This window comes from Crocodylus porosus, unplaced genomic scaffold, assembly GCF_001723895.1.
Source record: "Crocodylus porosus isolate Cpor-Errol unplaced genomic scaffold, CroPor_comp1, whole genome shotgun sequence".
NCBI lineage: Eukaryota > Metazoa > Chordata > Crocodylia > Crocodylidae > Crocodylus > Crocodylus porosus.
In genome coordinates, this window is record NW_017728909.1 from 48,194,618 (window position 1) to 48,219,269 (window position 24,652).

Sequence of the window (24,652 nt, forward strand, 5' to 3'; positions counted from 1 at the left end):
AGATGCATCTGTGGATGCATGCCAAGGTGTGGTTGGCCTTCCTAACTGCCTCCCCACACTGCCGGCCCACGTTCATCTTGGAGTCAATGATGACCCCCAGATCCTTTTCCGCCTCCGTGCTGACAAGAGGGGAGTTCCCTAACCTGTAGGTATGGTGCCAGTCGTTCCTCCCGAGGTGAATCACCTTGCACTTGTCTGTGTTGAAACCCATCCTATTCTTGTCCGCCCACCCTTGTAACCTGTCTAGGTGTTATCTGATCATAGAAGGAAATGGGGTTGGCCAGGAATGACCTGCCCACAACAAAGCCATGTTGGCCATCTTTTAGAATGCTGCCTTCAGTTAGACAAGCAGTAACAGATCCTTTGATAAATTTTTTCCAGGATTTTTCCAGGGACTGAGGGCAAACAACTGGCGTGCAATTCCCTGGGTCTTCCTTCCTTCCTTGAAGGCAGGCACTACACTGGCCCTCTTCCAGTCTTCTGGAACCTCTCCCAACTGCCGCAAGTTCTCAAATAGCTTTGCCATTGGTTGCGCAATGACATCAGCCAATTGTTTTGCCTAGTATAGTTCACCTGGTGCTGCTGATTTGCAGATATTCAGCCTCTCCAGACATTCCCTCATGAGATCTTCACCAACTCTGGCTGAGTGATCACCTGCACCTTGATCATCTTGCATCCTGTCAGGCCTAACCTGACCCCCTAACCCAGGGTAACCCCATCTTGTATCCTATCAGGCAGCTGCCTACCCCTGATCTGGCATTTCTCAGTACTGGAAAGATTCAAATTGCCATCTAAAAATGTCAAGAATGCCAGATAAAGGAGGCAGAAAGGAAAGCATAAACCCTCTTAAAGTGGTGATACAGGATTGTTATTTGCCAGCCTGCATTTTAAAGTAGGGGAAAATCCAGGTTTAGTTAGTAATCATGCAAATCTGAGAAAGAATATGAAACAAACAAAACCAACCAACCAACATGCTTGGTAAAAGTAGAAATTTGTGTAGGAGAGAGAGTGTTAAAATATTTAACAAACGCTCATACAGACAATAACAACTGTAGCTGTCTAAACATTCTGTCTGCCTTACAATAGTTGTATGCTTCTCGTACACATCCTGAAGCCCAGATTTCCTATAATTGTTTACTCAAGAAGCACTGCTTAAAGTTTGTATCCAGCATCTGCAATACATGTACTTTCACAAAAGAATGAGTGAAACAAGTACTCAAAATAAAAGGCTGCCCCCCCCCCACCAAAATACAGGGCAAAACTAGCACTGATGTTTCACATTTACAGTGAATGACAAGTGGCAAATACAAGCAGGATGTATTGTGCAATTCTGAACTGTTATACTCCATCATGGTTCAGAGACTGAGGAGCAGGAACCTACCAAAATCAAGCATCTTCTGCTAAAAAGGGCAGGCTCCGCAATTTCAGCAGCATTGCCTGAAAAAAAACCCAACAACTTACCAGCAACCAAAGAAAGGGTTGGGAAGCCCTGCAGCCTTGGATCATGTGGGGTGAGAGGGAGCTAATGATATGCTAAGCCTGTGACTTAAGCTCAGTACAGCCACCAGTTCGGGGCCAGTCAGAGAAGTAAAAAGGGCTGTGGCACCATCTCTGAGGCAGGCAGAGGCACGCTGGTGCAGCCTGAGGATGAACAGTGAGAAGAAACATTCTAAAGGTGGCAAAAATGTGTTTCAGTGCTCGACCATATAAGACAGCATCTTGCAGGGGCCTTGAATGCAGATGGAGACAAACTGCCTGCAATGACTCTGGACGTGTTGAGGAAAAACAGCATAGATCAACAATTAGAGTCCGAGGTACACGTGAAGTAAAATGGCTGCTGCAGACGCTGAAGGTCAGAGCAAAAAACAAGTTACTATGTCCTCACTCTTTAAAAAAAGGACCATGGAAAACAAGTGGGCAAGGCAAGCAGCAACAATTTTCCCTCATGGAAGCTTTTGCAGTAGCAAACATCACACTGGAGAAAGTTGATTACCCTAAGTTAAGGGACTGCCTGAACAAAAATGTGCCAAATGCTGGATGTCTCCCCATCCCCATGCGTGAACAAGCTTCGCCAAAACTAGCTCTCTGCAGCGCCTGCTTCGCATGTACAGTCCACAAAGTATGCACTAGCAGCGGATGAATCCATCTCAGTTGTGGTGGAAGAAGCCACCGACCCGTAAGATAAGTTATGGTCTTCCACACTGTATTTATACCTGGGAGCTGGACAGACTGGGAACTGCCTGTTTTTCAAAAGGAGCTGGTCCACCTCACATCTGCCAATGTTTCTACTACGGCTCAAGCTAATAAAGGCTCTTCTCAGTCTACAGCCTACAATTTAAAACAAGATTTCAACATTGCTGTCTGACAATGCCCTGTATATGTGCAAGGCTTTCCATGGACTGAGGCCCGATGCAGTTCATGTCACCTGCAATGTACAGATTCTGTCTTTAGTAAGCCACATCTCGTGCACGCAGTTCCCAGATGTAGATAGACTGGTTTTCTCCTTCAAGGAAGCCTTCATACACTGTCCAGGCTGTAAGCTCTGATGCAGGGAGTCCCTTTCTAGTCAAAGTGGAGACCCACATGCCACTATGTTGCTGCCACTGGAGCCTGTGCTCACAAAATGAAATTTATGGCTCAACACAATGTTATTGTTCCAGAAATATACAGTACTACCAGCAATGTGCATCTGAGGAGCTGGAAATCACACCCAGCACACAGTGCATACTTAAGGTATGTGATCTCCTGGAACAGCTAAACATTCGAGATCAAGTGAAGTTTGTGGCAGAAAATTGATAAGTAGGGTCAAAGACAGCATCACAAAAACCATCAAGCTGTCACTGTGAAAAGCAGTGGAAAAAAGGGACCTGTGCCAGGCAATAGCTATGAAGTTGAACTAGTACAACAAGTAAAACTTGTCACTAGCACAGCAGTTTAAACTGGCTGTCTCCTTTAGTGCTGTTCACATTTTTTACCCCAGTCAGGTGCCCCTGCTGACTTTTGACCCTCAGCTACTGAAATCAATCTCCGGGTGACAAAAAGAAGCATGACAAGGAACATGCTGCTTACACAAAATTTGTCAAGAACAGTGCGAGATACCAGTGACTGTCTGTTTTGGGAGTCTGTTTCTGATCAGTTCCCCCATTTGTACGTGCCGGCAAAACACACCTCACTATTCCAACCAACTTGCCATCTCAGTGCATCACCCTGGAGAAAGGCAGCAACTGCTGGTGGATGCTGCGTGCTAGCATTTAACAGCTAACAGAAACTACCAGTCTCAAGGTTAGCAACGAGTATTGCTAAATTACTTCTTACAAAATTAATAATAAAGTTATGGTGATGGTATTAGTTGCAATTCATGGCATGTACGGCTTTAAATTTCATAAAACATTCCAGTTCAGAGTTTAACTGAACGCTTAGATTATTTAACAACATGTCAATTAATAACTTCCGCAGGCATATCAGGGTAATTAAAGCACAATTTCAGCTCCTTCAGCCCATCAGTAACAAGGGTCAGGAATGCCAGGGCCCCCACAGTCAAATCAGCAGGAGGAGGACCTACTGGGAAGACTACAAAAATGGCAGCCACCTGCCAATCTGTATGCAAAATTTTGGACTCTTCAGCACAAATGTATGTAAACCCTTACCGATGAGATGCATCCAAGTTTTGTTTAGGTCTTACTGAGCACAGTGTATCTGGAGGGCAAGAGTCCTGGTAAACTTTGCAGTTCTTGACAATTTGTTTTAAAAACTATTTGTTTCTAGAGTATGCAGTATCCTAAGCCTTCATTTTCTCTCCCCTCCCCCCAGCTTTACCAGACTTAGAGGGCATTTATACACATACATTTATCTGCTCCAGCATGCCGGAGCTGATTTGTAAAAACAACAAAATGCACATTGGCACTGAGAAACCTTTAATGTGTTTTAGTTCAAAAGTGCGCCGCCATCATTTTCTTAGCAACGATGCACATTTTGCCTTTTAAAAAAAAAATGCATGTGTCACAATGCCAGGCGCTTCCAAAAGTGCCCAGCGCTGTGGCACAAACATGTATACAAATGCCCAGAAACTGCAGTTTCCTCAGCTTTGGAAGTTACGCTTGGAAGCTTAGTCTGGTAAATTTCCAGCTGCCCAGTTCTCAGTCAAGTAACAGGAGCAAACTTAAGTATAAAAGATAATACAGCCTCCCCTCCCCCCATATTCATTTAAAGAAAAGTCACTCAAAAATGACATCTTGAAAACATGCCATTTTGCTTGTATCACTTAAAGTTACTGGGACAGTTTAGAGATTTCTCTCTCTACCTCAGACTATAAAATGCATTTCTACCCTGCCTTCTGCTCGACTTCGGCCTAACACACCCATCTCTTCTTCCAGGTTGCATAGGATCAGTTCTGTTCCTGACAAGATAGCTTCACTGTTTCTGAAGTACTTCGAAAGTTTGCATCCTTGAGTCAACTGACAGAAAAACAAGTAAACTGGAGACCCAGTGTGAAGAACCTGCGAGTCTTGCTATCCTGAAAAGCAGGCTTTAGAATCAACTAAATCCCTTTAACACAGTGGGATAATTGCTATCATCATAAACACGTTGATAGTTAAAATACATCTAGTAGTCGACTGTCAATCCTCCGGACCATGGTGTACAAATAAGAGTCAGGTGCCTGATTCACCTGTTTGTATGGAGTCCTGTGACTAAATCACACCAAGACCCTTGATGTGTACACCTAGGCAAGAGTATGGAGGAGTAGAGGCTGCCCAAGACCTCCCACCCCCCTTTGGACCATTGAGACTGAATCCAAAGACCAAACTAAGCCCAGAAGTTCAGTGCTTCAATGGCTTGTTGTCTGGCAGAAGTTACAACAGATAAGCACTGTTCCCGACTACCCAGCGCCTCAGTGAGGGTGCATTTCTGTCAGGGTGATGTCCCTTAGCCTCTCCACAATGAAGGAGTACTCACAAGGCCTTGCTTGATGGAGGCTGCAACATCATGGTATTTTATATGCGTTACCCTGCCACAAGTAGCCCCACCATGTTGCCTCTCCAGTCGGATGCAGTTTACAGTCATACCTAGGACCATATCCAGGATGAAAAGTACATCTAAGCTACTTTTAAAAGCACAAGGAACACAGTGTACTTTAGCATTCATGATATGTTAAAACGCAAATCATTGCTTACAATATGAGTAAACAAACTTTAAAAGCTCAGCATTTTGGCAGAACAGAACAAAGAGCTGCTTATCTCTGCTGAAATGAACACCCATTAACACTTAATATTTTAGCGAGGAGTTATGTTCCCAGTTGCAATAATCCAGCATTTTGGGAGGTAGAAAGCAAAACTTTTAATATATTTTGCCAGAAGAAAAGCTGACTTGTTATCCTTCATATTATGAAAAACATTGACACACAAAAGAGATGTTAAATTAATAATCTGACAGTCACTCAGGCGTATTTAAAAAAAAAAAAAAAAATCTGGTTCTCCTGGACTCTGGCAACTATCTTCCTTGTACTCAGCCACGGTTGTTTGACAAATCTCCTTTTGTCTTTCATCACAGGTGTAAGTCACTCCAGCCTTTCTGCCCTCTTCCATCTCTCAGGAGAAGATACAGCTATCATCCTTCAGAAAGGATTCATGTTTCCCTCATTAGCAGGGACCCTGGTTCTCTCTGATAAGAAAAATTCCCCCAATTCCAGATTAAAAAAGTAGAAACCCAAAATCCACATTTTTCCATGATTAAAATGAAACATCACTAATAAAACAGACCTCTGGCCCTGGTGCACCGGCACGGGCCCCATGCTCCAGCCCGGCTGTTATGCTCTGCACACCTGCTCTCTGCCTTCCCCCACTGCCTGCTGCACCATTTCCCAGCCTGCCAGCTAGCACAACATGGTTCCAAGCTGCAGTGCTGGGACCACAGGAGCCAGCTCAGCTGGCCCTGAGGCGATCACCCACAGTTCTCCCCTGCCTCCCCCCATATTTTGCCCGCCCCTGGGCTAACATGGCTATCTTTCTAGTGCAGGGGTCGGCAATGATTTTGGGCAGTGCCAAAAACCCTGCAACCTCAATCTGTAAGATGTTGGTATGCCAGGAGCAGATGGCAGGGAAGCCACACGGAGCCCAATCTTTGCTGTGGCAATGCAGCCCCAGCTCCTTCCCGAGGCACATGTGCACCCACCAACAGCAATAAGCCTAGGCAGAGTTTCATGGACCTTCATGCAGCTACTTGCAGCCTACCCACCACCTGCTGTGAGCAGCCTGGGGTCCATGGCCAGTGGCAGGGGCCTTCCTAGAGCCCAGGCCATCTGTGGCATGCTGAGCAAAATAGCTTCATGTGCCACACATGCCAGGGACTTCTAAACCCCACTAGTCACACAAGTATAAAAGCTGGCATCTAGTTCCTTCAAACTTCTTTGGTCATCTTTGATCACCTGTGCATCTTCTTTAAATTCTTCACATCTTTCTTAAAAACTCGATGCCCCAAACTAGACACAGTACCCCAGCTGAGGCCTAACCAATACTGAATAGTCATACCATCACCTACCATGTTTTGCATACAAAAAACTTCTTTCCAAATAAAGCAGTGTTAAAATACAAAAATCATGTTCAACATGTTATAAGGTGTGTGTGCATCTGTGTATGTGTCTGTATGTCAACTAAGGCTTCAGAGAAACGCTGCAAATAGTTCATTGGGGAATAAATGCTGAGGTCATTCAAAAAAAAAAAAAAAAAAAATCACTGGCTCCATCAGAGACTCCTTAGAGGACTATGGTCATCTCAAAAACATTTTGCAACACTGACTCAAATGGTACTTTAACATTAAAAATGCCAGATTAGAATGAAAGCAATATATTGTACAGAAGTCTCCAATTTATGTTAAAAACTTACTACCAAGTCTGTCTTACTAAACAATGAAGCAGGCCTTCATTTTAAACAAAACCATCCCTGCCCCCCCAATCACTTTTTAAATGCACTCCAAGCCAAAAGCTTAGCAGTAGGAAACTATGATAACAAGATTCATCACAGCAAGCTGAAGGTCATTAAAAGTTTACCATTTACTTGTCTGAAAGACTATTTTGACAATAAAGAACTGAAAGTTGAATGTTTCTTATTCTGCATGCTTGCATGTAGCTGGACACCAAGACTTGTCAAACATATGGCTCTTAGTGCCTTAAATGTATTGAAATCACTGCTCAAAATCACCACGTTGAGACTTGTCACCTGGAGATGAAAAGCCCAGCAGCAACTCTACCCTAACAGAGATGCCCAAGCAGATAAGAGCAAGAATGCATAGCATTTGAAAGTTTAAGTCTATCCTAACCATTCAGTTGGTCCAAAAAATAGATGTGACCCACAAAAAAAATCCTTGCCTCTTGTATTAGAATACATACTCCTGCAATTAATCCATTTAAGACGCACTCAATTGCACTACCATGCATTTGACCACTTACTATCTTCTGGCCAGAATGGAATTCTGTGATCAAGAGTAAGAGGAAGTAGTAAGGACCAGGACTTTAAAAACCACAGTTAAAAATCTTTGAGATGGTAGTACAACATTTAGCCTTTTACCACAGATGCACTCTGAAGTGGCACACCTGCCAGTGCCCAGAATATGGTATTACAGTTCTTCAGGAAAACTAAAAAAAAACTGCTCATCTTGCAGTTGCTCCTACCTGCATTCACACCCAAGTTCTTTACATGTTTCCCTTAACTGGCAGCAACCAGCTTCCTCAACTTTGGTATAATACATCGGGCACCTGAGTATTTACCCCCAAATTCTAAGCCAGTTCACTCACTCAAATACCATAATTCTTTCTGCTCCCCCAACTGCAAGTTTGTCCAATAACCAGATACTACCTGAAAAAAGAAAAGACTGCACCTGCTCCATGAAAAAGAGGGACATTCAAAGACTGAGAAGTGGCAAGCCAATAAAAAAAGGTCCTATCCTGCCCCAGGGTATAGCTGTTCTGTGGAAGTCCAATCAAGAGCTTGTAAGGTTTAGGATGGGAGGAGAAAAAGAGGCAAGACATCTGTGCATCTTACTACAATACTTGAAAGCCCGCAATAGCAATTATTTAAAAAAAGTTTGTCAGGACAAAATCCTCATGCTCTGGGCATCAACCAGCCTCCAACTACTAGACGTGGGGGGAGGGGGGGTATATTTCTCTAGGGACAGGTCATCTCAACTGCTTACAGCAAAATATTTTTGCACCTTTCTACAACACATTTTCTACTGACTACTGTCTGCAACAGGATACCAAACTAAACAAGCCATTGGCCTGATCCAGTTTGGCTTTCCTACTGTAACATCCCATTTTAGAACAGGAACTGAAAGATCAAGATGGCTGCCCTTTTTACACCCCAGGGATTGTGTATGGAAAATTCAAAATTATGCACAGAAAAACTCAATTATGTGAAATTAAACTACTTATATTTAGTTTAATTTGTGAAAAAACAGAACACTTATTTGAATCTTTAGAAATATATGCAGGTGTTTTGTATGGACGGGGGATGGGGTTTGTGAAAGTGTGGTTGTGTGTGGGGTTTGTGGGTGTGCGCGCCCCCCCCGGTGCACTGCCCCTCCCACCAGTAGCTCAGCAGCAGCAGGCCCTCAGAGCACTCTTAGAAGCGGCAGGCAGAGCCACCAGCAGCACGCAGCTCTGGCTGAGTCCTGGGGGCTGCATGTGGTGGCATGGAGCCAGCCCTGCCCACTGGTGCACACCTTTGGACCAGACTGGCTGGCTCCATGACAGCATATGGGGCTTGAGGCACAGAAAGTGCAAGCTGTGCGCCATCGGGCTGGGCTGGCTCCACACCTTCATGTGGGGCTTCCCACTGGAGTGCTAGAAGCCCCACATGGAGGAACGAACCTGGCCGGCCTAGCCCGATGTCACGTGACCTACACCTGCCCACAAATCCCACATGCACTGACACTCCCCACACGTACCCATAAACCCCATGCCCTGTTCCAGGCAGCAGCTCTCCTCCCCACTTACCAGCTGTCTAGGTACAAGCCACCATGCTTGGAGTCTACCCATGCAGCTCCCAGCTGGAGTGCTGGGAGCCCTGCAGAGGTAGAGGCACAGAGCCTGCCAGGGTTAAATTATGCAATTATGTATGGGTTGTGCCTTTTATGAGCAAAATTCCACAGGTGCATAATAGTGTAATTCCCCCCAGGGTGTACTTTTCCCATCCTTGGTCCTCCTAGGAGAAAAGGTGATGTTTCTGCCTAGAAAAAGGCTAAATTTTTCAAAACTAGCTCAAGCTTCCAGATGAGCTGTTAAATACTCAGTTTAGAGTAGAATTGTCATTTTGTACCAGAAATTCCACAAATAAGGATCAGCCATTTTCTGTTAAAATGGCAAAATACTTGGGGGCGAGTGTTGTTCATTCACCACATCTCAATACAAGATTCAGTTGTTATAGGGCAACAAGGAGAACAGCATAAAGCAGTGTGTAAGGGCACCTGTTAATCAATCAGTTATGAACTTCTACACATCCTGCTTGAATGGAACCACAGCATGCACATAAACATTAATAATTAAAACATTCCAGAAATCAAGTTACAAAGTATCCACACTACTGAATGCTTTCATTAAAGCTTCAAAGTTCTTCTGGTGATAGAGCGACTGTTTACATACAGTATAAATGCTGGCTTATCAGTGTATCTTACGCATGCTCCACCTTCAGAAAATTCTGTTCTTTGAAACATGGGTATCTTGACATGCATGAAGGTCAAACATATTGAAAGCAGTCTCTCCAGCAGTTAAATATTAATGTATTTTGGACATTTAAAAAGGGCAGTACTCTAAAAGAATGTACAAAACTTCTCTCAATCTCTCAGAAACATAGTCCTTCCTTTAATGGAATTTCTGCACTGCAATTTAGAATATTAAAATCAAAACTTTCAGAAGACACTTTAAAACCCACAGAGCTATGGTAGCTCTACATCCTCCTTTTGATCATATGATCACCAGAGTCAGACTTCAAAACATAAGTCATTCATTTCTGAAGTTTAAAAATTAATCCTGAACAACAGGTTGCATGCAGTAAAAGAACATTTAGCATTAGTGAATATCATAATACATTCTCTCCGTACTTAGGTACGGTATGGACAAAACTTACATTTTAGCTACTTTAAAGAGAGGGAAGCAGGGAGAGGAGTTGTTGCATAGTATGTATAATGTAACAAAACTAACTTAAAAATCAGCATGATAATGTAGCAATATAAGCCACCTAAAATTGCTCTCTTTGATTCTCAATTATGATTTAGATTTTTATCCCATTTCAGGATTAGTCTCACACATCCTGTATGATTCTGTAGTGATGCAAGCGTGGTAGAACTGATGCAACTAACCCCAAGTGAGATAAAAATCTAAGTAATAATTGAGAATCAAAGTAAGAGCAATTTGAGGTGGCATACATCATACACGCTGAACATCAAGGACATGGGGGCGGGGGGACGGACAGGAGGCCATGTCTCCCTCCTGACCAGGGCCGCAGCTTCTCCCCATCTGCCCCCTACCACTTTCAGCCAGGGCCCGCAGTGGCAGTTGAGGCAGGACACAATCACTGGTCACCCCCCAGCTCCCTTGCCCTCCCCCACTCCCTGCCAGCCACTGCTGGGGAGGAGGGGGCAGGGAGGAGACCCACTCCAGCCCCTAGCTCCAAGGAGCAGGGCAGGAGAGAGATTCCAGCCCCAGTCCCCACTGTTATGGCTGTGCTTTTCCATGTGGGGTGAGGCAAAGCTAGCACCCTGCACCCCAACCACCTCCAAGGAGCAAAGGGAGGCAGGCCAGCACTGCTAGCTTCACCCCCCTGCTCTGCCCCCTGTCATGCCAGTACTCTGGTTCCCGTCATCCCTCTCTGCCTCCAAGGAGCAGGACAGGCGGACCTTGCCCCCACCCGCTCCAGCCCCTCAGTCCCCACTGTCACAGTGGCACCCTGCCATGTGTCCGTTTGTCCAGAGCATTCTGATTGGCTGCCAAGGCAAGCAAATCAGCAAAGGTACACCAACATTAGAATAGTCTCACTGCAGTCAATAGGATGATTAAAAGCAGTATTTTCCCAAAGTCTGCAAAGTAAATCTTCATTCAGGAATGAAGAGAGACCAGTAGCCTCATTGGACAAGACCCCGACATAATAAAAGTCCTATATCTTCAGTGAGGCACAAGAATGTAATCTCCACGGATTCCCATAGATACATCCCAAACTCTGTTCAAGCCTGGTAGAGATCTTCAAAAAAACATGCACAATTTCTTGTATACTTAAAAACCCATTTAAAAAAAAAGTTAAAACACAAAAACCCCAAAACTACCCAAACAGGGTAGTTCATCTCAGCTTGCAATGTGCAAAAGTAGTCAAGACAACATCATTGCAGTTAAACTTCACCATAAGAGCCATTTTAAAATGCAAGTCAATATTCCAGAGAATGATAGGCATGTCCACAGCACTTCTAATCTGTCACTAAGGAATGCACCTCACATCCTGGGAAACACTTGACTATTTGGTACATGCCACTACAAAAACAGAACTAGGGCTTTTAAAATCATGGAGATGGCCAAGAGAACTTTGTCAAGCAAAAAAACACAACACCAAAATTCCGTAGGATTCAAAGACAGTCCATAAATTAAGGAGGATATAAAGCTTCAAAATGTAGAAAAAGATTTGCCTTCAAGCCCAATCATTTTAACTTTGTTAATTACCCTCTTGCATGATTCTCAGTTACACAGCCTAGATGAACCTATGAACTGGTTGTACGTCTACTACAGATAAGTAAAACCTGATGCCCATAAAGAATATTGGAAATATTTCTGGATTGAGACAATATCCAAGTATTTCCTTACAGCCTAAATGAGGTTAGTCTAGAGCAGGGATCAGCAATGACCCAGCCTGGGTCTGAAGTGAGCATGCACTAGGACCCAGCTGCTTCTCTTTGCCACCGGACTATGGCAGGGTCCCCAAGCAATGAAACTGTAACCTATAACCCACATGCTGTAGGTTGCTGACCTCTGGTCTACAGCCCTAAAAATATGTATGTGTTAGCAAGTGGGAGATTTACTCTTGTTTCTTACCTCATAGGAAAACTAACACTTTATTAACAATCATGTGATACCACTTTGACCTTGACAAGGAGTAAATGTTGAAACTGGAATTCTACCATACACAAGCATATTTATTTAGGTGACTGCAGATCAAAGTCTGTGCTTTGAGGCAACAAAGCAACAAAAAACAAAACAAAAAAAGTCAATGCATTAGAAGCACTGATCACAAATGCATGCACTACACAAAGATTTTACTCCACACTGCTAAACCTACAGCAAAAACTGTACACCTCCCATAAAAGGTTAGCAGACTTCATTTCACAATTCATATTAAGCTAACAAGAAATTTAGATGCAATACTAGTAGACAGTTCCTTTTTGGGAGGGGCCAGGGTTGAGCTGGGCAAACAGATTGTGAAGGGAAACTGAAGAAGTGAAAGTTTCATAAAGAAAAGTCTTGGCAATCAAGTGTTACTTCATTTGTATGCATTTTTCTTTTTAGAAAGAAAAAAAAAAAGAGGGACACCCTTTAAAAACAAAAATGACACCCCTTATATTAAACTGAAGAATATCATAGTTCACAAGTTCAGTGGACAAATCCTTTTTATAAAAGAAAAAAATATATATATGTCTTCTCTGCTTTAGAAAAGAAAGAAAACTAGAAGAGGTAAGGCCCTTCAGTTTAACAGCGTATGAAGCCAAAATTTCCTCATTTCATGAGCTTCCTATTTACAGGTGTACTGCTAACCCCCCCCCCATAGTATTCATACATTATTAGCCTTTGCACTTAATGTAAATTCACCCTAGAAAGAACTTGGTGCCAGCTGAAAATGGAATTTCTCTATTAAATAACCCCTCCCCTCCACAAACTATAACAGTATTTGGAGCATAGTTAAGTTAAATGGACTTCTATTTACAAGTTAAAAGGTTGAGAAAGCTTGTGTAAAAGTGAAAGTGAATTAAGCGGGGGGGGGGGAAAAAAAAGTGTGAGCGCACACATGTGTGTATGTAGTGTAGACTGACTAGGTTATCATCAGCAACAGGTACTATTAAAAACAGCTAGTCCAAAAACTTAGGTGGCGGGAGGGGAAAGTAGTGGTAGTAAATTGCCACTCCCCTGCTGCCTAGTTTCTAGGCCTATGGGGAGCCCTGCACTTTGGATAGCATGGACCTGCACACTGGATTGGGCGCATATCTTGCCAGGCATTTGCCACAAGCAGGATCCAGGTGGCAGTCCCGCAAATGCAACCCATGGAGCCAAGATGTTGAGCACTACTGATGTAGTACAATGCAGTCCCAATCTGTTGCCTATTAACCAACATTGGTAATCATGTTATCAATTCAGGGCTGCTCAGCTTGGAGCCACACATCTTTCCTGCCATAATACCATGCAAGCTACACACATCCCTCAACTGTATACTTTGCAACCCCCACAAGTATACTTTGGAGCAGGTCCCACCATGTGGCACTATGCTAAGGCTTCTGTGCCATGTGGCAAGAAGTCCCTGCTATGCCTTGCTGCATGGGGTCCCCAGGTCGCTCCAAGCTTCAAGGATAAGCAGCTAGTGGAGATATGGGGAGACCAGAGATTCCTGAGGTGGTGGCAGCAGCAGCAATTGGGGGGGAAGAAGAGTAACATAGGGCTAAGACCAGGAGGGCATGGGCTACAAATTATCCTTCAGGGACTGCGCTTGGCACAAAGGCAAATCAGTCAGCAGGCCAGCTGTCAGTTAATTGCATAAGGGTACAGGAATGCTATAGTCAAATACAGAAAAGCTAACTGAGCAGAAAATGGCAGGACATGGTCCACTTCAGAGCCTCTCCATGGAGTTTCACAGGGATTAGTGAAAGTCTTACCTTGTATGTTGAGGTCCACCCTCCATGACAACTCATGGAATTGCTTCCAAATTGCCAATGATAGTAAAGTATGCAAAGCCAGTTATGAGGTACGAGACACCAAACACCACCCTACAATACATCTGTTTCAGTCTGTAGAAGACAATATACACTCATAGGGACTACACGTATTGTCACCATGAGTCTGCTCAGATGTTCTCCAAGTCAGAGGAGCAGGTACTGCACTCCTTTCCCCCCTTAAACTGAAAATCTTCACCTGGATTTAATTATGTACCATGCTTGGGTTGTTGCACTGTAATCTCATTCAGTTCCACTGTATTCACCAAAACATTCTTATAAAGTCACTGTTACAGGCCCCGTAGCACTTGACAGGTTTATTTGTTGCTTGCAACTACACCCCCATTCAGAATGATCAGAAACCCAGTCCAAAGTATTCTTCCTTAACATCAGAAGCACCAATGACAGCATTCCCCACGTATCACACTTAAAAATTTAAGAGCCGCTAAGAAACAATCTTGCTGTTAATTGGGAAAAAAAAAAAAAAACACATTCCACCACTATCCCTTGCTAGCTCAGCATATGGCTGTATTGCCTCAGGTTCTGTTGGCGCACAAAATATTAAGGCTTCAGCTGCCATGACAGTGCAGATCTCCTGAAAAAGAGAGGCATTTGGCCCATCCACTCCAACACCGAGTTTGGTAGCAACAACAGTAAGAGCTCTCTGTTAGTTTCCCTACATCAGTGATTCTCAACCTCATTACACTCTAGGCATACCTCAGAAAGTGCAAATTCTGAATTTGAACTCATTTTTTGAAAGCAGAAAAATAGAGCAATTCTTCTGTTGCAAAGAACCGAACACACCGAGTCATAATGTTTGCGATGCTATGGATTCCTATTTGAAATCTCTGGGTTTACCTTGTGAATCATGTATGCACACCTAAGCTAACTTTTCATGGTATGCTTGAAAGGTTCAAGGCACCCTGGTTGAGAATCACTGCCCTAAACAAGAGCTGGCAAAAGAAGTTCTTAATCCACGTCTGTGCTCCTCTGCTCGCACTCAACCTCAAAATTCTTCTCGTGCACTGTTGCTGACAGTCATTGTGAAACTTTGATCCACAGCTGGAAGAGGAAATAAGTTGCTATCCCTGTACAACTCCACCTCCTTCATTCTCCATATAGAACCAGGATGACTCAGATGCTATTCATGCTTCGAAATGAATCACCACTAGGCCACCTCACTTCTACTGTAAAAGCAAAATCCATTCACAAAAGTGAAATGTCAGGTTGCCTAATCCTGAGGATAGGGTGTGAGAGCACATTTATTTTCATGTTCCCTCCAAAAACACCACTCCACAGACTGTGCTTAATACAAGGGCAAAAAAAAAAAAACTCCACCCACCCACCCACCCTCACCTGCGTTTTTAGACTGACTTTTCAGTTACAAGACACAAAGCTACAAATAGCATTAACGCACATCTCATGATTGATCAAATTTCAGCTGAATTGGTTACAGGGTGCCGATGCAAAAAGTAACCTTCCTGCAATTACTAGAAATTCTAGTTTGATTCACTTGTCCCCCATTCTAGAATGAAACTTGCCTTACCAGTTGCTAGTCTACATCTAAGCCTTAGTAACCAACATTAACTTCAGCCATTTTAAAAAGGTTATTGATGGCCTATATGCTCATAGGATTTCAGAGTCACTGTTGCAGGATCACAAAAATTACAACAGGTATTTCAGGTTGTAGGAAGAGGTCTATTAAAGGATGGGAAAGGCAAAAAGATTAAGGAATTAAAAACAAAAAAGGAAGGTTAATACCTGCACCCATATCTGCAATTTGTGCATTCTTACAGAGTAACAATATAAATAGAAAGAACATATGCAGCAAGACATGACTTCACTCTACTTACATGCCAACAATATATAACATGAGCCAGAATAGTCTCCTCACTCGTAGCATGTCTTACTCTGAAGAATGCACTAACGCATGTATAAGCTGAATTTAAAGTCCTATTTCTACTCTACTGCAATCAAATTGTTACTACATATAAAAATATATTTGAATAAATAGTACGTAATAAGTACCAGGATTAGGACACACAAAATGATCCAACAGTACGGTGCATTATTTTTCTTGTCTACCCTGATGTTCAGTAACTCACCACCTACCCCCTATTGGATCTGGACCACTGGGCTCCAGCCCAGGGCAGAGAGCAGGTCCAGTGGCAGCAGCCCCATCTCTAGCCTGGTGCACAATGGTGGTGGTGGCGGCAGCAGCAGCTCCAGTTCTCACCACATGCCCCATGCTACAGCTGCTGCTGCTGCCACTACCATGTTTTATACTGCAGCAGCAGCTCCAGCCCTGGTACAGGGCACATGGTGGGGACAGTTCTGGCACAAGGCCAACCAACCCTTCCTTCCCAAACAAGCAATGATGCCATGTTATTGGACTGCTCCCCAAGTATTACATATCAAATGGGAGGCAGAACAACCACTATAGTGCAGTCTAGTGGGCAGGCTAACTAGTTCTGCCGAGCAGTCAATAATGCATGAATGCACATCTTCACATGCTGTACTGCCCAAATAGAAAGAAAAAGGAACCCAGTCATCTCAACATGCCTGGCAAAGAAGCTCACAGGAGAGGTAGGCTAGGGAGGCAGACAATATTAAAAAAAATGTTTTTAAAAAAATCGTTATCTAATTGATAAAACCTCTCCTTATGGATAGAGCCATTTTTCTCATTAGTAAGGAACCGTTTCACTGGGTTACAAGACCCATCCAGTAAGAAGTTTGCTTCCTACACAAAAAGCAAGCTGCACAGCAGTCCTTCCATTCTTTTAAATGCCACTGCAAAAACCACATCTGATGCTCAGCAGCAGATGCAACTATTGCTATGAGTTGTCCTCAGGCTTTCTGCACTGCTATATGCATCACACAAAGGTGACACCCCTTTTCCTCTTAACTAACTGCTCCCCAATAGAAAGTGGTTTCCAAAATGTTGTTGGCTATTTAGAAGTTACAGGAAAGTAGTAGAATCCTCCAGCTACGTATCTAGACATTTATACTAGTTGCTTCACTGTAATACAATTATGCCACTAAAAACTGCCAATACACTTCACTGGCCCCCTACACCAGTAGTTCTCAACCTTGGTAGACTAAAGGGATCCCTCAAAAAATGGCACCTCTTAGCTTTCACTAGTTTCATGACTACAGAAAAAAATAAAGCAATTCTTCTATTGCAAAAAACTCAGAAAGACCCTATGAATTTCTATTTGAGGTCACTGGGCTTAATCTTGTAGATACATAGGTGCAGGCACACTTAACTGCTTATATTGCACATCACTGTTAAAAAAGGATCTCAAGGCACCTCAGGGGCTGCATCCACATGAGCACAGACATTTGTTTCCCCAGGGACAAGAAGCAGTGGCACATCATGTGCCACTGATACTTGTCCCCAGGGAATTCTGGCACACACCAGGTTACCCATGGCACAGATGGGTGCCACAGTGGGGTAGGGGAGACTGGGGCCAGCCCATTGCTAGTCCCACCAGCCTTACCTGGGAGTCTTGGGGCTGTAGCAGCAATGATCCTGCTGCTCAGAGCCTGGCAAACAGCTGGAGTGTGGCTCTGGCTGGCCATGCTCCAGTTTTGGGCAGTGCTACCCTGCTTTTGTGCATGGGTTTTTCGTTTTGTTTTGGTTGGGGGGGGGGGAGGATCTCCTGGGGCTAAACCCCCTCCCTGCCCCCCCGTGCTGCTACCTTGCAGCACAGAGAACGCCCAAATGTGCAGTATGGAGGTACCACAGATGCATCTGCAGCACTACAAAACTGCACGGCCATGCTTGTCTGGACACAGCCAAAGTGTTACAAAACCCTGGCTGTAAGTCACTGCTCTGGAAGACTATTCCCTTTAAAAATGAAGAAAGATTTGAAGAAATGGTCTTAAGGACAAGATCTGGAAAAGTTATTACTGCATTTAAAAGAGCCAAATCTTTTCACAGTTTAAGGCCGTCATAAAAGAAGTGCTTCCTACACAGTCAGCTAATTTGACACTGTTTAAATAACATTTTTTTTGGGAAGCCAAAAACAAAATTAGACTTAATAGTTAACACTTAGGCCCCTGGCAAATGTTCTACTTAAGATGAGACTACCTGGTTAATCACAACTTAACTAGTAACCTGGCCACATGTTCTACTATGCCATTAATTGCACTAACAAGGAATATGCCATAAAGTTGATGCACAAAAGGCAAGTCTCAAGATTCAACCCAAAGATTCTTACAAAATATGTAATAACCTTTGTGGCTGGTTCCCATCACACCTTAAGTTACATGTGAGGCTATGTTTATTAGGGCTCCCAGCCTTGGTTGTGCTTGGTTCCCATGCACTCTCAAGGCCGCAAGCACCCATCAGCTGACTGCCATTCCCAGCTTCAGGGAGACAGAGTCAAGGGCTCCAATATGCCCTGGAGGCTGGGAGCCAAGATCAGCTGCCACTCCCAGCTGCAGGGCACAGTGCCCTTCACTCCACCAAGCCAGCAGCTGGGAATAGCAATTGATCAGGACTCCCAGCCTCCCAGGTACAGAGTCCTCAACTGATATAGCCTGGAGATCTGCACTCCTACCCTCCAGGGTGCACCAGATTCTGTGCCATAGAGACTGTGGGTGTGGAGCCCTTGACTCCAGCTGCACTCCACAGCTGGGAACCCAGATCAGCAGATCAGGCTCCCAGGCTCTGGGGCACAGCCCAGCCCTTCACTCCACTGAATCTCAGAAGCTAGCAGGGTCAGCTGATTAGGACTCCCAGCTTTGAGGGGGCAGTCAGGGGTTGTCCCCGAGGCTGACAGTAACAGTTGGCCAATTGGCGCTCCCAGCCTCACAGGTACATCAAAGCCCTTGACTCCGATATGCTGCCAAGGCTGGGAATAGGGATCATCCAACTGCCTTCTTACTTGCTGGTGTAATGGGAGCCCATGTTCATGATCCCAGGCTCCTCCTGCAATGACAATATGGAGCAGTAGGGCTCTGATCCCCAATGGGATGATTGTACCCCCTGCTATATACAAGTAACATGGCAGGAAGTGCAATTGTTGGGCTCATGGCACCTTTAGTTGAGCAAATACCTGCCAGGGGCCTTAGCATCACTTTGCCTACTTTAAAATGCCAGGCTTCCAAGATAAGCACTTTTCAAAACACAAAACACACAATGCTTAAGCAAGGGTTTTAAACAGCCAACAGAGGGGAAGACTGCTAAACCAACAAATAAAAAGAGTCCAAAACAGCACCTCTGATGCCTGCCTGTAGCAAACTAGGACTCATGACCCAAATCCTCTCAAGCACTCTAGAGCTCAGTCAACCCTGAGACAAACTGGATCACTTCATTGAAATCAGGCCAAAGGAAGGAATTTGTAGTAGTGCCTATCTTTTCTGTAAGCCTCATTAGAGCACTTGCCCAGAGAGATCTGCATTCCAAGTCCTCTTTGGCTCTTGATCACTGGTTTTCAGCCTTTTTTCATTTGTGGACCCCTTAAAAATTTCAAAGGGGTCTGCACCTCCTTTCAAAATGTAAGAGTGAGTATTTACATACTTTAGACAGATTATAGTAATCTTCTGCGGACCCTCAGATATAGCCTGCAGACCCCCAGGGGTCTGTGGGCCACAGGTTAAAAGCCATTGCCCTAGAAGCTTTTATACCCCTGTCTTCCAACTCCAAAGAAATTCTTTAGGCTCATCTGGCTGGATCTTTCTTCATTATTCCTGTGAAGGGCAGATCACTGTGGCCAGTTCATATCATTAGAGAATGAGAAAGCAAGGAGAATGTCTGTAGCGAAGTAAAAGGGAAAAAAAACCCTAAAATAGTATTTTTTTCAAAACAAAACCCAAGTTTTCTACCTACTCACAGTAAGTCGCAAATAACATGCTCTTAAAATTAAAGGAAGAGGATGGAGGAAGCAAAACAAAAAAACAAACAAAAACAACAAAAACAACAAAAAAAACCAAAAAAAAAACAAAACAGAAACCAACCAAGGAGTTACAACTTGAAATACAGTTGGATTTCTCTTAAGGAAAAAAAGCTCAATTTGAGTACAAGATGACACACCAAGATAAAAAGATACTAATCAGGCAAATTCAGCCCTGTCAAACTTTCAACTCAGCAAGAGCTGTTCCAGTTCATCAATTAAGTTGGTACCAACACTATACTTCCATTAGGCTTGTAATACACCACAGTATCTGTGACAATTAACAGAGTTTCACAACCTGCGTGCTACTAAGCAAACCATTTTGTTTTGAACATTGCACAGCTCTGGAAAAGCTAAAGCAAAAGCCAGGTTTGAGGCAGTGTCTGAAATTCTAGGTATTACAAGGATAAACTCTAGCAAGGGAGATTTTGTGATAACATTTCAATTAACTGTTTTTGTAATTGGCTAGAATTAAGATGAATCCCTTCAAAAAGATTATTTAAAAGGAAGTACTACATGTTTTCTGAGTTTTGATTAAGGGAGCTGCTGTATGTAGAACAAAATCTAACATCTTTCAACTTGCAGAGTTTTGCCAGATTTCATGAATCTAACTAAAAAGAAAATTTGGACAAAAACTGGAAGCAAGTTATTCTACTTGAAGGAAGAAAGATTAAAATGAATAGCTTTGCCTTTGATTTTATTGCTTCCATAAGCTTAAAGCAAATATCTGAAAATATCAGCTCTTATGTTAGCTCACAAAATTCTCTGGTTTGAAATAAAACTCTTTAGATCAGTTCCATACTGCCAATTTATTTTGGGAAGACAGAGAAGTTGGGGGGGTGGGAAGTAAGTCAGCCACTAATTGCTCTGTTTACTATAGGCAGGTGTTAGCTTTAGTAGTATAATGCAATGGAACACGTGCTTGTTAATATCAAACTTAACACCCTATTCAAATAGTGCTGATCTCCATAGATATTTCAAGGCTGTGCACTGTGTTTAAGCAATTTCCTATCTTGCAGGACATGTAATATCGAGACAGTGTACCTAGCACAGAAGGTACTATTGACAGAAGCACAACTAATAAGATCATCCATTTTCAGGTCTGACTTGGGAGTATTTTTATTAAGCCATCCTACAGGAAGTAAAATGTGCAAACAATGAATTTAAAAACAGCTGAAAGTACACATTCTTCACTTTTTAATTAACTCTGGCATTTTGAAACGTACAGCTGTTAAAAACATTTTGATTACAAACACTGCAGAGAGGTCAGCCCGCACTGCTATAGCATGGTTTAGTTAACAAAATTAAAATACAACACAATGGCATTGTGCCAAAAATCTTTGGTCATCTAATGCTTCACTATCAATTTCTGAAGCGGCAAAAGGTTGAAAGGTTAAAAACCACACGCACCCCACCACCACCACCTGCCCAGGTGAATGAGATAGTCATACTTTTAGCCATTTATCTCAGTTCTACAATAGCAGTGAATGATTGTGCAGCTGTTTGAGATGACAATACAATTAAGAGTAATTTCAGTTTCTTCTTTCCTACCTCAAAATGTTTTCTTCCCAGAAAGAAAACATATCAATATAAAAAAACAAAAATCAAAAATCAACAACAAAAAAATCCCATTAAAAAATCTCTTGTCATATGGTTGTTTTGGGGCCATAATTTTCCAAAACTTTAGGAGGACTGGTTCCAAGATCAATAAACTTTTTAAAAATAAATGGTGCATGCAAGCTTGTACTAGCAGCATCTTCAATCCCAATTAGAATCATCCTTTCTTGGATTAGGGTTCTAACTATTGCTCTCTCTCTTCTACTGGTCAGAAGAGTTTGACATAGGCCTTTTAACTCCCAGGGAGCACACCATCAGACTTCTCACAAAATGTAGTACTACAATGCTTGCTCACCTGGGAGGCAATTTGGAGTGGAGTGGTTGGTTAAAGTTTCTTTAGAAGCTGTTATTTTGGTCTCAAGCAATGAAAGGTTTTGTTTAAGCTAGAGCTGCTCCAGTCAAGCTCCTTGGGGACTGGGGCAGTGGCAGCAGCAGCAGGCAGAAAGGTTTCCCCTCCAGGTGACGAAGACCATTGTACTTCTCTGCTCAAGTCTCTCTAACCTGCCCTTGAAAGTTTCTAAGGACAGATTCTACAAATCTCTCCAGGTAGGATGCTTCATTGCTTAGTCACCCTTGCTAGAGAAAGTTCTTCCCAACATCCAACCTGCAAAAAAAAAAAAAAAAAAAAAAAATCCACCCTTGCTGCAGTTTAAGAGCATTACTCCTTACATATGACCAAACCTAAAGGGTAGTTATCAAACTGTCTTTTCTCCAGACTAAACAATCCCAGTTCTAATTTTTCCTTGTATCTCATGTTTCCTGGCCTACCAGTGCTAAACAGAGAGTCACTTCCATCTTAACTTCCAAGCAATGTTCCTATTAAATACAGTCTAGTATGCTGTTGGCTCTCCCATCCTTCATCAGAAGCACACTAGTAAACTAAGCTGAATATGAGCCAATACAAACCCCAGGTCCTCTGCAGAACTTCTCACTTCACCTTATCTAATTTTGTTTGATATATTTTAGACCATTTTTCCAGTTTATCACTGTCATTCTGAATTCTAATCCTTTCCTCCAGAGCATGTGCAAATCCACCAAACTTGATGTCATCTGTAAGTATAAAAACTTTATCTTCATTAGTAACTTGGAGGATGGGATTGAGTGTAAACAGTAGCAGACCCAAGACATACCCCCAGGAAGCCACATTAGATATCTCCTCCCAATTACACACCTAGCCACTAAAGTACTCTTCTAGCATTATGGTATAATGCAAAGAGAATGAGTACTTTACATCTCTGGAAATCATTAGATTGGCTAGGTGTTTGGTAAGAGACCCCTTTGCTACACCCAGACCCAACACATTTGTCATCACCTCTAAAATACCACTGAAGAATCATTAAAAATATTATATTTATCTATCACTAGTACAAAGAAAAGCAGCACAAGAGGTAAGAAATAGTATTCTTTTTTACTGCTATATCTATCCTTGCAAAATATTACAGCAAACTCTCAGTAAAACATAACGAAGAGTGCTTGAGTTCAGACTCATCTCTGCAAAGAAAATGAAAAGAAACTGAAGACAAAAGAAAAGCTGGAACCGAGAAGTTACAATAAATTGTAACTTCATAAAAGTTACCAAATAAAAAGTATATGGTTTAGATGCAAGAAATGAAAACTGAAGACTAAAGATTTCCTATTGGCTTGTAAGCTATAATCAGAGGTCTGAACTCAGAAACAAGCAGAGCTCACTACAATGAGAGGACAGTATATTGAAGGGGAGGGAAGTTAGAACAAAGCCAAGGCACCATCACAATGTCTCTGGGACAACCTGATAATTTTTAGTTGGGGATTTAGCTGCTGTGGACAGTGAGTGTTAGCAGAGATGAGTGACATTTCCATACAACAGAAAGATAAAGAATGGATTGTCGCATTTTTCTTAAAAACAGACAAACAAGATATTTTGAAAGCTAAAAAGAGTTCCTGTTGAGAAACACTCATTTTTACTACATTTATTCCATGTATAGTACTGCAATCTTCTCATTTTTCTCAAGCTCAAGAAGCTTTGAGGCCTAGTAGGTTCTACTGTTGAAAATATTTTCCCCAAAAGTCTCTATGCAAAGAATAGAAACATGAAAAAAAAACCTTTCCTCATAAAACTAAATGATAGTATAGTACAACTTTACAGTTAACAGCAGTAAAAGAGCCTGACATCTTTACTTTACAGCAAAAAATTGTAACAGCTTTATACAGGACATTATGGGCCAGATCCTATTTCGCTTATTAGGCATTTAAGTGGACATAGGTGCCCAGCTCCCCCAAAATGTCTAGTAGGTGGAACAGAATCCAACCCAATGTATTGCATCTTATTCTATAAGCATGATACCTTCACCTTGTTTTCTTCCCCAACTATGGATGGGTATCTGTCCAAATACTAACAGAGAACTGAGTGTACACACATGGCTCAACACCCTTGCATGTGGTCAATGAAACCCTGAATTCCAGTACATTAGAGGTCAGTGCCTGCCTCTTACATTTCTTTAAAATTGCCGCAGTAAGCAAGAACATTCTCATAAATTTCTTTCTACTCTATAAAAACACTAGTATGCCTGAATTAGAGAAGCCACAATAAATAAATAAATAAATAAATAAATAAATAAATAAAAGGACACAAAGATTCTTGATCCAGTGTCTCAGTTTGACTCATCTCAGGAAATCTTCTCGGAGCTGTATTCTAGACTCTGAAGCTAAAAACTAGGATTAGGATTTTAAGTGTAATTTGAGTTTATTTACCTTTTTGCTTCCTCTAGGTGGCATAAATACTCATAAGCAATGTTCTGACGCCTCCTCTCATCCATTTCCTCTGCTGAAAGCCTTTCATCATCCACAATAGCTGTAAATAGAAAGCCATATCAAATTAGGGTACTCAAAGTAATTTTACTGAAAACTCGAATATGCTACCAAGTATCAGAACAATGGTTTCAATGTGATGTTTATCACTCAGTAAAGTGCTTTTACCAACAGCAAAAACAAAAGCTACATTTGCATTTTGTGCCTTTAATACTACATAGAAATCTTGAAGAACATTCCTTGGATACTGTCAACAGCATATTTCATTCAGCCTCATACTATTCACAATTTTTTCCTCAATTTGTTAATGTCTTCATATTTGTCTGATGAGACATTCACAGATTTCAACAAAAAGGGCCCTTTTTAATAAGTAGGGGGAAAAAAAAACTGTTCAGCAGGCA

General features: G+C 42.5%; 1 protein-coding gene across 4 annotated transcripts in view; it reads right to left on the bottom strand.

Moving 5' to 3' along the window:
• IQGAP2 (IQ motif containing GTPase activating protein 2) overlaps positions 1 to 24,295 on the bottom strand; it is a 157,147-nt gene extending 132,852 nt beyond the window's left edge. For all 4 annotated transcript variants that reach the window (XM_019532223.1, XM_019532219.1, XM_019532220.1 and 1 more), the window contains exon 1: positions 24,195 to 24,295. In XM_019532223.1, coding sequence (XP_019387768.1) covers positions 24,195 to 24,259 — 65 coding nt within the window. In that variant the 5' untranslated portion in view covers positions 24,260 to 24,295. The remainder of the gene's footprint in view (positions 1 to 24,194) is intronic.
• Between the last annotated feature and the right edge of the window lie 357 nt (positions 24,296 to 24,652).